Source organism: Etheostoma spectabile, chromosome 2, assembly GCF_008692095.1.
Source record: "Etheostoma spectabile isolate EspeVRDwgs_2016 chromosome 2, UIUC_Espe_1.0, whole genome shotgun sequence".
Taxonomy (NCBI): domain Eukaryota; kingdom Metazoa; phylum Chordata; class Actinopteri; order Perciformes; family Percidae; genus Etheostoma; species Etheostoma spectabile.
The window spans coordinates 19,142,679-19,157,166 of NC_045734.1; the positions used below are offsets into that span (position 1 = coordinate 19,142,679).

Sequence of the window (14,488 nt, forward strand, 5' to 3'; positions counted from 1 at the left end):
CACTAACCAGACCACAATTTGCACTAACTGTATAGCGACTCTTTAATACATTTCAGCATTTACACAGACTGCCTATTCATACATATTGCATTATAACAGGTTCAACACTACTAACTAGATCATAATTTACACTAACTGTTCACGTTCTATCCCTGACATGTTGGATTTTTTGTAAAAGGATTTTGCTTTTTGAGTCTCAGTGAACTATTAACTAATTTTGTTGGTGTTCCAACCAACATTTCAGTTCTTTTTGGAGCCCAGGATTGGTTTCAATCTTTTCTGCTTCTGCCTGACTGAGGTTGTGGCATCACACACACAGTTCTCAGGGAGGTTCACTGTACACAATGTCCATAGCACCAAAGGTTACTGAAGTTGTTGGGGGAGAAACTGTGTGAGAGCTGGCACAAAGCCAGGTCAATCTAATCCACTGATGTACTTGACTAGAAGTGTTGAGTTGTTGAAGAGGAAAACAGCCTCGTCCATCTACAATCTTCCAAAACAGGCTAACTAGAGATTTGTCTCTGGTTCACTGAGCTGTCCTTATGGGAGAACAAATGTTCACACCCATTGGGCTTGTGTCCTTTTAAAGAACCTGTTCACACTACAGACAGATCTGTGCTTACTGCCAAGCGAGAGTTTCCTTCTTTGTTTCCTATAGTCCTGCTAGTCATGAGCATGATATTTCTTGACTGCTAAGACCTTACAGGCCAAGCAAAAGAATTAATTTTTTCGCTATGGTATTGATCGTACATACTATCACACTCTGTCTAACAAGGTATTTAAAGTTTCTAAAGTGAAATCTTGTATCCATCAATGCTCAGAGTTTTTTGACCTGTCTTTCTCTTTGTTTAGATGTAAATGTAACACTTGACCAAACATCACACACAAACAGAGCCAGAACTGAATAAAAACCAGTGAGAGCCTTTTAATGCCAGAGAAGATGAGCTATAGAGGCTGCCACCCTGAACATTCGTGTTATCCCTTCAGTAAGATGTTATTGTGGGTCTATTCTATGTTGTGTGTGCGCAGCAGTGTTAGTCCTCTGGCTTATCTGTTTATTTGCTAAGTCCACTGGAGTTATATGCATCCCAAACTTTTGCCATAGTTTAATTTAAATATCTGTGGCTGTCTATCTGTGTCGTAGAGGAAATAATACCCACAACCCCCTCTGTGACATATGCATTTCAATGTCAGTTCTTACAAACACTTGCAATATGTGTATTATTGTACACTGTTATTTTTTGCTTTGTCAAATATCCTTATTTTCTGTTGATTTGCTTTTAAGGGAAGCCATTAGCAGTTATAGAAACATTTATCACACACCCCAAAGCCCAGAGGCTCATATCAAGGGCCAGTTAGCAGAGATTAGCATCATCTTGAAGAGAATCCTAAGTATGTTTTTTGCCTCAGTCTGCACGAACACACGCATGCACATGTGGAACCAAGACGAGTCACAAGCCATTTAGCACGCCAAACCAGTTTCATTCAATCAATGAACATCCCACTGCTTCCAAACCCATCTGTGTTCTCGGTTAGGATCACTAAGTGCAATCAACAGAATGGATAATGAATAAAAGACCTGCCCAGTAATTGCCTGCCATGATTGGATTCTTTCTATGCAATTTCCTAAATTATCATTGACCACATTCATAATCAATAATCAATTTAGAGGATATAAAATACAAAAATGTTTTATTTTTATTTTTTTATTTTATTTTTTAGAGTTATTGGAGTGGGGTATTTCTGAGTCACTTTCAATATAATGATTTTGCCACTGCGCAGAAGTCAGGGAAGTCGGGAAGTAGCTGCAGCAGTAATGTTGTGGACATTGTTGCCAACTTAGTGACTTTGTTGCTAGATTTAGCGGCTTTTTAGACCCTCATAACAACTTGTATATATATTCAAATATATTTCTATTGTGATTTATTTTCATGCATGCAGTCCACCGATCCTTGGTTAAACACTAAACGGTGCTGCTCTCTCCCCCTCTGTTCTCCTGCGCAGCTGTACTGTGCAGGCAGTCAGTAGGGGGGCAGTGGAGATTAGATGGCGGTAGCGATACTTTGGCACATTCTGAAAGCTGCTATAATTAAAAAAAAAAACTGATTTTCTTTATTTAGTACTATCATAAATTATGAATGGCCTGCTTAAAAGTGCTAGCTGCTTTATTTTATATATTTATTTTATATCTTATTTTAGGATTTTATCCTAAAACCATTATTTCAATAGCTTTTACCATTCTAGGCTACAGTTTGAATGAAGAACAAGATGGTTGTGTGCAGAGCCCCATACACCTCAGAGCTGCCCCTTACAACTGCTGTTCTCTGACTCTCTGCCGTACTGTTTCTGTACCTGTTGCACAGACGTCTGCCATTATGGCTGATTCTAATTGTTATACCTACAAGGGTTCCCCTTGAGTGCCCATTATGTAATTTGTGCAGACAGAAATCCACATCCTTCCATTACATGCCATGCCTCTTGACCGCTCTCTCTCACAAATGGCCATTATACGTGCAGTGTGCATAAGACTCCTCATTATCTGCCAGTTACCAGTAAAGTAACCGGATATGCATATTCTTTATAGACATTACTTGTACTATCAGTGATCCATATTTCTTAAGATGAACGTTGTTTTAATTTTTTTTTTTATTTAAATGGCCTGATTCTAATAATAATAATAATAATAATACATTTTATTTAACAGCGCCTTTCTAACACTCAAGGACGTGTTCTGATTCTGTGTATATTACTTTGTGTCTGCAAGGTCAGCCTCCTAGTCAGTATAAGTGCAGCAGCTTTTTGTTTATTTTCTTTATCATTGAAAGAAAGAAGTCAATGTTCAGAAATTATTTTTGCCATTAAATGAAAAACAGGCCTGTCTTTTCAGTTACTGTCAATTGAGAATTAATTAATCTTTATGTGAACGTTTTCAGTTGTATATGAAAGTAATATTTGGCATTTTTTGCATGTCAAAAAATACTGTTAGGACCTAAAAAAAAACCAAACAAACATTTTTGTGTATGTGCCCAGTGAGAGTACTTGCTGTTGCCTGTCTTTCTCAGACCATTGAGAGTGGCTTGATTCAGTTTTTTGCCAAAGGCCTCAGTTCTTGCTGTAGGATTTGATATTTGATATATATGGTTGCTTTATTTTTATATATATATATATATATATATATATATATATAATTTCCTTTTAAACTACCCTTGCTTTATTCCAGAATGCTGATGCCTCTCTTAACATTTAGTATTACAAAGCTTGCATTTAAAGTGCAATGCAAAACCACTGAGATGGACTGTTATGCTCTGTCCGTCTGTGTAACTGTTAGCTTCATTAGTAGCAAACAATCTCTTCCTCTTTCTTTGTGCAGTATGGACACAGGTGTGCCTGTTGTTACGGTATACTGCAAATGGGTGATGTGGATGAAGAATCGCAGGTTAAGCTCAACCTTCTCCTGTTGCTTTAAAGGCCAGTCTAGTCTCATAGCAAACTAATGGCACGTTAGGTCGGCCCTGTCAACCTTTAAAGTTTATGATGAGGTTGTTGCCCCTAAACAGCTTAGTGTAAAGAGAAAATATTAGTGGGAAACTTTCGTCAGGTTCTATGAAACTTGAGTTTACAGTACAGTAAGTGATGGTGTTTAACTTCAATACAGGATGCATAGCTGTCAATCTACCAGGTTAAATGGTAAATACTGTAAGTCCACAGAACTTCCACTTCCCTGTAATGCCTTGTGATTGCCTACATCAGCAGGCTGCTAACAAGAACAAATAAGTGGACTTATGGCTGACATCTATTATTAACAGCCACCACTAGTGTCTTCCTCATCCATCCATTTCTTACAACAAATTACCAGTGATAAATAACCTCCTGATGTCTTTTGACCCGACAAGTTTGCTTATTGCTACGTTAAGCAATTGACTGGTGCAAAATAGATTGAGGTTTACTTAGGGGCTGCAAAAGATTTGCAGTCTACCAGTAGTGCCCACCAAACTTAGGTACAAATATGCTGCATTTCTTGGCCACATGTAAAGGAGCCTGTGAAAGGGGACGGGACTCTCTGCCTTTTGTAATCTTAAAACTGAATAACATTATACTGTAGTTATTAGCTTAATTTAAAGTAACTTTAAAAAACCAAGTCACTCAACTTGATGATCTTATTTGCATGATAATGGAAGCTTAATGCAGACTCTTAAAGTACAAGGTGTATTGATTTATGCAGGGATCACTTTTATTTATTATTAAATGGGCCAGTAAAGAGACTTGGAGAGGGAGTTTAATCAAATGTCCAGAAGCCCTTTAAACTTAAGACAGGGATGTTAGAGCCAAGTCTAAGCAGGAAGAAATCAAAAAGATATATAATGTCTGCCATGGTGTTAGATGATGAATGGCCGTCCTGTTATGAATTGGCTGTTGCTCCTGTCCCAGTGTTACACAATATTTTTAGCTGTAATATCCAGTCCTTTAAGTTTACATGATAGGGAATAGTTATCATTTGATAAAAGCTTTATTGAGGCTCATGATGATGGGGTATGTTGTTAACCTTTTAACATTACTTTAACACCTCAACATCATTGAGGTGGGTTTAGTAACACGTTTAGTTTTTAGTTTTGGATTTTAATGATGATTTCTGAATACTATTGGATTTCATTTCATTAAACTGAAACATAGATGTCTTTATCACATTTTATGGCAACCCATCTAACAGTTGATTTATGTTGTTTCATGCTTATGAAACAGAACACTGTAACATTGGAATACACTTTTTAATTAGGAGATATTAGTTAGTCATTTGGATTAACTAATAAATAATGTTAAGTATTAATTACTACTTCCTTATTATGCCCCTTATGTCGAAGTAAACACTATCCACTATTGTGAAGGGGCTCAGTGTTTCAAATTCCATTTTCTAAAGTAGAAAGACAGTATGGAGGCATACTCCTCACTAAATCTTTCAGTTTGTGATGCAGTGTGTTTTGGCCAGACAACAGGACAACTTGCCAAATGTGCTCCTAGAATGACAAGATAGGCATGTATAACTATATCAAGCAGCAAAAAACAAGCCGTTTCTATATACCTTTTCTGGTGAGATCTAAATTGTCTAAATCTGTTTAATGATTTTTCTCATTCTCCTTTTCACTCGTGGAGTTAGTGTTTGGTGACAGTGGTGAAAATGTTCTTGGCATTCAAGTGGAGACAAGAGCAAGGGAATAAGGAAAGCTCCCCGGTCTGGGAAAAGAGCCTTTTGTCATAGGCACCAGTGGGCTGCAAGGCCTCTTGATAGTTGATACTTGATCCAAAAGCCTTTTCCACTACAATGCCTTTGTTTTATTGAGGTATCTTGGAAATAAATCACATCTACAAATCCAAGAACTGGTGAATTAAATAATCCCCTCACTCTAATTCCCTGCCTGTATTCAGGAAATGGCTCCTATGAACTTCTGATCTGGAAAATATTTGAAAGAAATTGATTTGCAAGAGGGAGTAGAAGTGGGCCTGAGTTATCTTTTGGGAAGAAAAGTGATTGCAGGCTGTTGTACTGGAAGGCAATACGTATTGATTGGAAAACCCTCATTACACTCTCACTTGCTGTATAATTAATCCTATCCAGAGAGTGAGAGAATTATTATGTCCATTTACTCAAAAACCTGTTGGAAACAATACAACATAGCTACTTTCCCTTCCTCCAAGGTGACTAAGCTGCTGTCGGAAGTAACGACTCACATCCCCGAAATCTTTTTTTCTTGGAGGATTTAAGAAAATGTCTTAACTGGCACACCTACATGACTCTGTGAGCCTTAATTGCTTTATATTATATTGTCAGTCCCCAAAGTCCCTGTTTAAATCCAATAGCACTTAATTCAACAGCTTTTAATAGATACCAACCTCCCTGGTGTTCTCAGTCTGCCTTATGTCTGTGATTTACAAGCATTGTAGCTCAGTAGCTTTCCTAATGATTTGCTAAGATAAATACGCTTGATTAATCGTCTAATCCACACTCACCACTGGTGAAATATAGAGTACATTATTCCCTGGCAGTAATGCAGTTACTATGAAGCTAGCTTGGTGCCTTTGCCTCCTAATGGAGATGTTCCACTAAGATGGTGTCAGAGGTGATATATGTGTTACCCCAGGACTAGACTACTGGGACAACCGGTCACAAGCAGCCGAGCTCTAATGAGAACAGCAGAAGATGACGAGTTTCGACCTTATTCGTTTTCGGCCTCTGGCAACCTCCTTCTTTGTCTCACTCCACCTCCGTAGCAGTCATTTATACCATCTCCCTCTGTCTTCTCTCTTTGTCTATCACATAAAAAGCAATGGTTGATATGGGTGATATAGCATAGTGTAACCTCCTATACACTTTATAAAATCTTTTTCTATAACCTATTTTGAATAAACGCCTGGTAAGCATTTAACTTGAGAAATGCACTGCTGTTAAGGAAGTGCTGGTAGTAGAAGAGCTAGTAGTTTCAATTAGAATTGATTGCTGCTGAATCTGATGAGCATTGACAGTTAAATGATCATGGGAACTCCATACGAAGGCTCAAACCTTAACAGAAACAAGACAAAGGTTTGGTAATAGCAGTGCTGGTGTGTTAGTGTGAACTGGGCTACTCACACTACTATCAGCTATTTACTGTAGGATAATATATGGAGGTACTGAATCAGTGAGATTTATGACCTGTCTGGTTTGTGGTTTGGCAGTTGTGTGAGTTATGGGTCATGGTTTCATGTTGACCGATAGCTCCTAGGAGGAATGAGGTGGTAGAGGGGGCTGAGTTGTGGTGGTGTGATGTGCTTGTGTGTGGGGAGTGTAATAATTTGCCATCATACAAGAACATGTGAATACCAGCATGTTGGTAAGAAACCCTGACTGTGTATGCAGATTAGTAATTATTATTTTGTCTGTTTTCTTCCCTGGAATACAGGTCTAGTCAAAACTAGGGTAGATAGGCATTTATGTTATGTTTTTATCAAATCACTTATTGTATCATCATGGGTAGAGAAGCTGTCTTGTGACCACTGCACCGAGTACTTTACTTGTGAAATCTGGGCCTGGAAAGTGGATTAGCTAAACAACAACAACAACAACAACTCCTGGAGCTTCTGTGTGAATATTTACAACTGTCACCATGGTGCCAGAGATAATGAGTATTCATGCGCCAAAGAAAAAGATTGGTTGGTCCTACAAGGTTAAGCAAAGAAAGCATAAAATGTTCAGATACATCTTTTGCAAACCATATTAATCAAATATTCACGATGCAATCAGTAATTACAGTATTAAGGTTAATGTTCTGATAGCCTTGGTGCAAATCTCAGAAAGGCACATTTCCAAATTTCCCCATGCAACTGGTATCTGGGACGCAAATCCAAAACCAAACTGTTGGCATTGACCCAAGCACTGTCTGTGACACTGGCAAGCCACATTAATAATTAAATATTAAAGAACAGACTGCGGGATTCAACAATGGCTTTTGCATAATCAGAATCTGACCAGTGGCTCAGTATCTAACATATACACTACAGTATAGATAAATGCATGTATTTACAGAAATGTGTGCAAAATTCAATATTGTTTGGCCCAGACTCAACTAATTTGTGGGGATAATGTGCATTTTGACAAGACAGTAATTATTCCCTTTGTGAATTATAACTAATGCATGATAATGTGCCGTATAAACATGATTTATGAGATTTCAGTATAATCTAATAAAGTTTGAAATGAAAAATGTGTTCTCCGCGAGTACTACACATGTGCTATGCTAATGGAGTGTTAAATATCTGTCTTTATTCATGATTTTCAAGGAGCCAGCTCTATAACGGGACAGATGGTGGATGGATGTAGAGAGTTTGACTCACTCCAAAACAATGATCAGAAGTCAGAAATAATTACCATATTCATGACAGCAGTACTGTCATTACTCAGTTTGTGTTTGCATGTCTAAATCACGATTTAGACTTTTAGACTGAATGAGTTTGAGTGGTCCATATGATAACAGAGACAAATAATCTCAGCTGGTGTTTGATTTCAGTAAGACCTTTTTTTTTTTTGCTTGTCACCTGGCAGTCAATTTCAATTTGTGGGGTTGATGGGACTTTCTTGGGATTTTCTGTGGATGAAGTTTGGGTTTCTGGGAGAGGCTTTTTCTCTTATGTCAAACAAGGTCTCTGAAAACACAAGCCACTAATGGAGTCTACTCAGGGTCCCCCAGTGCTTAGTGAATACTATGGAAAACCACCTATCAAGATGCTTTGGTCTCATGCCGCAAGTGTTGGCCTTAAAAACAGTGTGAGGGGTGCTCTTGTCTATCAAAAGGAAAGAGGAGCAGACATAACCCTTATGTAGACACATACATGGTGAGCAATTAAGGTGGATATGCAAAGACAAAACAGTGAGAATACACAGTTTTTTTTAAGTATAACGACCAATTCACAAAAAGTGCCCCCCCCCTCACCCTGACTTGTCTTGGTTTGAGATGTTTTTTGGAGAGCCAGTAACAAGAACCTTGCTCCTCCTTTTGAGTCTGCTCCTTACTTGGCTGCAGACTACAGTGCACCCAGTGGGCAGGCACTTAGACCACAAGGATGACACTGTGCTGCAACTGTGTGTGGGCCTGGATATGTTATATACATGTTTAGCAATTTAGTTTCTGACAGTTTGAGTTTGAATGTGTTTGTCTGCATTTGTGTGTTACACTGCAGTGTGTATGTATTTATGGTGTCTGCCTTAGCTCCTGTCATGTCAGTGAGGAGGTGGCACTGTACTGTGCAATAAGAGCAGTCAGCCTGCGGGCAGGGCTAGCCATCTGGACACATGGTAAAAAGCCTAGCTCAGACATCAGTGTTTTTTTAATCCCTCTGTGTTATCAGATTTTTGTTCTTCATTTTGGTGTCTTTCTACATATTAATCAACAGTAATACAGTGCATTTTATCATTTTGTGGTCTGTCTGTCTCCATCTGTCTGTATATTTCTCTCCCTCTAAATCTCTCTCACCATCCCTCTCTTAACGGCCTTCTCTCATGTCTTTTCTTCCCCTGCAGTTTGCTGTTTTGTGGTCCACAAGAGGTGCCATGAATTAGTCACATTCTGCTGCCCAGGGGCAGATAAGGGGCCTGACACAGACGTAAGTAACCAAAGCCCAGCTGTTGACTCTCATGTGTTTGTCGGTGAGGAGGGGCCTTTCCTGTCATTATACTGAAGTGCACACAGTATGCCAATCCAGCCAACATGCAGTTTTCTACCAGGCCTGCCTCTTTTTTGAACACTCTTGCTCTCTTTGAGAGCTGTAGAGTTGCCATGTATCCTTGTTTTTCCCAAGTTTCAGTTTAAACAACAGATGATTGAAATTATAAAATCACCACTCTTTATCGTGATGTTAATAACCAGCTAAATAATTACAGCAAATTGACTCGCATATAAAAAGGAAAAATGTATGGTTTACATTGATAATACAAGCTTAGCATCTTTGTTTTAATATATCTCAAAAGAAGAGCTCTAATCTTTAAAAAAAATAAAATAATAATAATAATTTTTTGTCAACTCATGCATCCCGGCAGCAGCATTCAATTCATCCAATGTTAATGTTTAAGTCAAGTCACAGTTTTTACATTTAAAAATTCCACTTACTGAGTCACTGTCCCTAACCACTTAAGAAGAACCAACATTTAGAATAATCTCTTCCTGTGATAATGCAATAAAAGTAATATATTTACTCTAAATAATGCTTCTTATTCACCCGGCAGGACTGAGTTTACAGAAAAGCTGATTGACATTGTGCCATTAGCAATGACCTGCTCAGACCCAGATACAGATGGGAAATGTAGGAGTGGTGGCCACAGCCAATACACCTACATTCGTCTTGGCCAGAGATACACACAGAACTAACAGCTGGTTGCTTCCGCCCGTCTGAATTAATGATTAAAAAAAAGAATCTAGATAGAATTTTAATAGTAGTCCAGATTTACCAATTACACTGTGGAAATTCTAATTTTGAATTAGTTTAGCTTCTTGATAGTATTTAATAAATGGAAAATTGTCAATGAAGTTCTACAGTTAATACAGTCACTAGTTTTCTGCTGGGTAATTTAATCAACTAAAAAAGTGGGATTTAAGATTATTGTAGTTTTCTATGCAATAAAAAGTATTTTATTGGACTGTCGACATACTTTGAGAATAAATTTCAGCTTTTGTATGACACATTCAATGAGGTCTTCCATTAGCCTCTTTACCGGCTTTGTGCTATCAGCCACTGCTTACCAGCTTGCTAAGTGTGAAACCCATTAACATACATTGATGGGTGCTAGATCAAATCAATTTCATTAAAACATGTGTGTGCAGATCTATTTGTTCAAAACTCCATTTACATGCCTGCTTTCCTGCAGGGCATGCATAGCCCCTCAGCGTTATAGCAGCATGGCATGGCCTCTGTAACTGGAGATATGTCAGTGTGTCATTCAAGATCATCAATCCAGACTCTTGAAATAGAGCATGCCACGGATGACACGGAAGCTGTAACATTAGAAAATAGTCTGAGCCGGGGATTCTCGATTTGAGCAGTCACAGGGGTTCAGAGTAGTGCGGGGACATCAGGTTGATCGCTAGCAGGACAGTTGACTCTAATGACCTTTGACATCTGTGTGTTGCAGTGAGCCCAATTTCCCAATAAATGTTTTGCACAAGTACATCTTTGTTATTAATCAACTAAAAGCTCCTCATTCAATCCTGTTCGATACATTAAAAATCTTTCTTAATTAAAAACTGCAAAGTTTTTACTTTTTCCAATTGAGGTTATTTTCTTTGTTATTGTTTTGTTTTTGTGATCACATTTTTTATAAATTTTTTAATAACTAATTTTTTATTTTTATTGTTAATGTTGTATTAACATTAAAATATCAGTTTAATTTCTGAACTCTCCTAACGCTCCCTTAGTATACTTCCTGTGGTAAAACTGTTTTTAGCCTGTTTAATGCTATTTGTCATTGCCACACTTAGCTATAAGGATAATGGGTTATAGTACATACTATATACTCATTTAATGTATTCACAGTACGTCACAGAAGAGAAACTAATAGAAGGAATCTAATCCGGCTAGAGCAGACTTCACTTAGAGAGCCAGGGTGTTAAATCATTCTCAGTCTTTTGTTCACTCTGGCACACTGTGTGGTTTTATGACATTATAACAATTCATGTGACCACATGGCCACCACAAACCAAATCTCTTTTAAATATACGTTAGTATTTTATCTCTTGCCGCATTAGAATATTTGATTTGTCCTTTTTGATGTACATTTCTGTGCGCTAGCAGAACTGTTGCCATCGGCAACCACACATATTACATGGCTTGCTGCCTCTTGGGTGTGCAATCCAGAAAGGCAATAACTCCCATGGCCAGCAAATTTCCTGAAGATTTGCAGTATCTAGGCTACCTGCATTTTATGACTCATGTCCATGTTTTATAACTCACCAACCGTGAGAGTGTACACAAAGATGCCAACAAGATCTCTCAGATCTTTTCAGTAGCAAACTCGTCATTAGTGACTAGCCTTGGTTTGACAGGACTAGATTACCATGAATACATTATTCCTCACAGCCCTAGTCTCGGGGTGTTTTTTCAAGGACACGATAGGCTGCAAATATGCACATACTCACATGTGAGAATTGCTCTGCAGAGTGGTGCAGTTTGATTTTCTTCTTTGAGGAGAGAACTAACACTTCAATTCATCTCCCAGTTTCACTGGCACTGGTCACTGTTTCTCTGGTCACAGGCTTGCTGCTCAAACCACTAGACTACTGCATGTCATGACCAATTTGACATTATTTTTGACATTGTCATGTAAACTAGTGGGTCATATATAATTAGTTCATGCAGAACTATGTTATCTGTTGTATTCATTTATTTATGAGCATGTCTCCACAGCATTCTGTCAGCACTGGAGAACCCAACTGACACAGTGTTGTTGAGTATAAGATTAAATTGCAGAAAATGCCCTAATGTTTCTTATAAGAAGTCTTGAGAACGAAATATGACTCCTTTGTTGGTTTCTTCAGATCTTTCAGCAATTGATCTATGAAAATAAAATTGCATGAGGAATCATGTTAATTTAAAATGTGGCCCTGAAGTGATCATTTGTCCAAATTAGTAATGGTATTACTTGTAAGCACAATCCATGCTAGTGTCAATTAGTCTGATTAAAGCACTTACTTTAACAAATTGTTTTCGTTTGACTGCCAGGTGTAACGTTACCTGCAGGTCGAGTGAGTTCAGTTCAGTGCTTTACAGGACAAGATCATCAATAATGCAAAAGTTTCCCGTTTCACTACAGGGGCTCAACAGATGAAATTAAGAGGTTTGATGTGCTCGCTTTTGCATGGGTGTGTGGCTGCTGCATCATTGATGTCCACTTACCTAGTGCAGCACATATGACTAGGGGCAATCTGCAAGTCTTTGTGCACTGATTTCCCCTCTGAACATACAAGTGTGCATAAGAACAGATGTTATATTGAGTTCCCATGCTCTCTGACAGACAAACCTAAAAAACAAGTGAGCGGTTATTAATCTGTCTGGGACCTGGACTATGGGTTTTAAGAGATTTCTTGAACTGTCTCTTCATACAGATTAATGCACCATAGACACTGCATTAAAGGTTGTGTCATTGCTCTTTTGACACAGCATGTGCTTGTTTGATGCCTGTTTAAACCCTATAACCCTCTGCCTTTTATTTCAGACAAAAAGCATTTTAATTTTTTATACAAGTCTTTGCAGAGGACATGTGGAAATCAAAGTATAGTCTTACTATAGTTCTTGTTACTGTTGTTAAAGAACAGGTTGAATTTGTGACTGTTTTTGTGTGTTGCTAAAAATAGGCATTGTTCAGAAGCTTTCCAAGATATGTCAAAAAATAACAGTGATCAATTGTTAATTACGTTATCTGCACAAAAGTGCCTTCATTTTCATCTGATTATGAAGATACTGCTGCTAAGACACGATTTATGTCAACAGCTTAATTCACTTAGGTTTAGATGATGAGAGTCACCTTTGAATACTGTAATTTGTGTGATAAAAGTCACAATAATAGAAGTCTCGCATTGCCAGACCTTTCTTAACAGCGCTGTTGAGGAAGGTCTGGCTAGTCCACACAGCATTCCGGGATGGGGGAAAAATAGGCTCTGGTTTATTGGCATTTCTTTAAACCAATCACAATTGTCTTGGCCGGTGCTAAGCGCCAGACGGCGCCACGGTGCCGCTGCAAAATAGCCTCGGGAAGGAACTTGGTTTGGTGGAACATATGTACGTTCAAAAGTTGTTTTAGTCGTGCAACAGAAAACACTTTGACAGATACTCTTGCTAGCTGTGTTGATTTACCCTGCAGAGATCTGAGTTTAGAATGCCAACATAAAGAAAGCGGAAAGGGAGGGACATCCGGCTGAAAATGAGGAACGTCCAACGGATCTTTCGGTGGCACCAGAGCAATCTCGTCTATAAAGACTACATCAATATAAACATTATGTGGGCATGTGAACACTCAATTGATATGAGCTAGAATACGAGATTCTTGTTTTGACTGAATCACATTTGGCTAAAACTGGAGTTTAACTGTAAAGAAAACTGCAAAAGGAACTGGTATACTCCATAAATTGGCATTGCAGCCATAAGTTGCAAGACAAATAAAATTTAACGTCTTGTCACTTTTTCTTCAGAAATAACACATTTTTTCCAGTGATTATTAGTGTAGACTTAAAGTTGATGAAGAATCATCTGGGCTGCCTACTGATGGTATTCATAAAGTCTAGGATCCTAATTAACACTAACAGATCTTAGGCCTCTCTTGCTAATGGTCAGTGACGTGACGACAATGCGATGTGATCAAGGCTTTGCTGGGGGGAGACGCTGCAGAAGGTTGTAAGTGCTTACATACTTTCAAATGTGAGTGCATGTTTTAGAGGCTAGAGGATGGGTGTGTGCACTGGGAGCTGCTGAATCCTTTTTTAATGAAATGTTTCCCATTGGAGAGGAAATAAATTGCCGTTTTTGGCAGCATGAAACCTCCTCAACAAATGTTTTTTACCTACACAGTTTTTCACACATAGGTACAAATATACACACAAAAACAGAAGCAGCGATTCAAAGCAAGTTTAAGACTTATTATGGCTATGTGTGCTCTCTTGGTTTATCTCTGATTGATTACCTGCCCGGTGTATTGAAGAGGCTCTTTATTAAGTCTTAAATATGAACACATAAAAACAGGTTTTGTTCAGGTTGGACAGAAATACCTAGGCAAAACAGAAAAAAGAAGAGACTTTTAAAAGGTGAGAATTATTTAAGGCTTACTGTACATAACTTATATAATAGTTTAATTAGTAGGCATCTAATTAGTAATTTGTAATCGGCTGAAGTTTAAGGTTTGTGCCGTTTGTTTAATATGATGGGAACCACACACACACACACACACACACACACACACACACACACACACACACACACA

The 14,488-nt window shown here is 38.2% G+C and overlaps 1 protein-coding gene across 1 annotated transcript in view; it reads left to right on the forward strand.

Annotated features, from left to right (window-relative positions):
• Nucleotides 1–14,488, forward strand: part of prkcaa (protein kinase C, alpha, a) — a 142,459-nt gene that overhangs the window by 44,938 nt on the left and 83,033 nt on the right. The window contains exon 3 of the mRNA XM_032501145.1: nucleotides 9,047–9,129. Within this exon, the coding sequence (XP_032357036.1) occupies nucleotides 9,047–9,129 (83 nt within the window). The remainder of the gene's footprint in view (nucleotides 1–9,046; nucleotides 9,130–14,488) is intronic.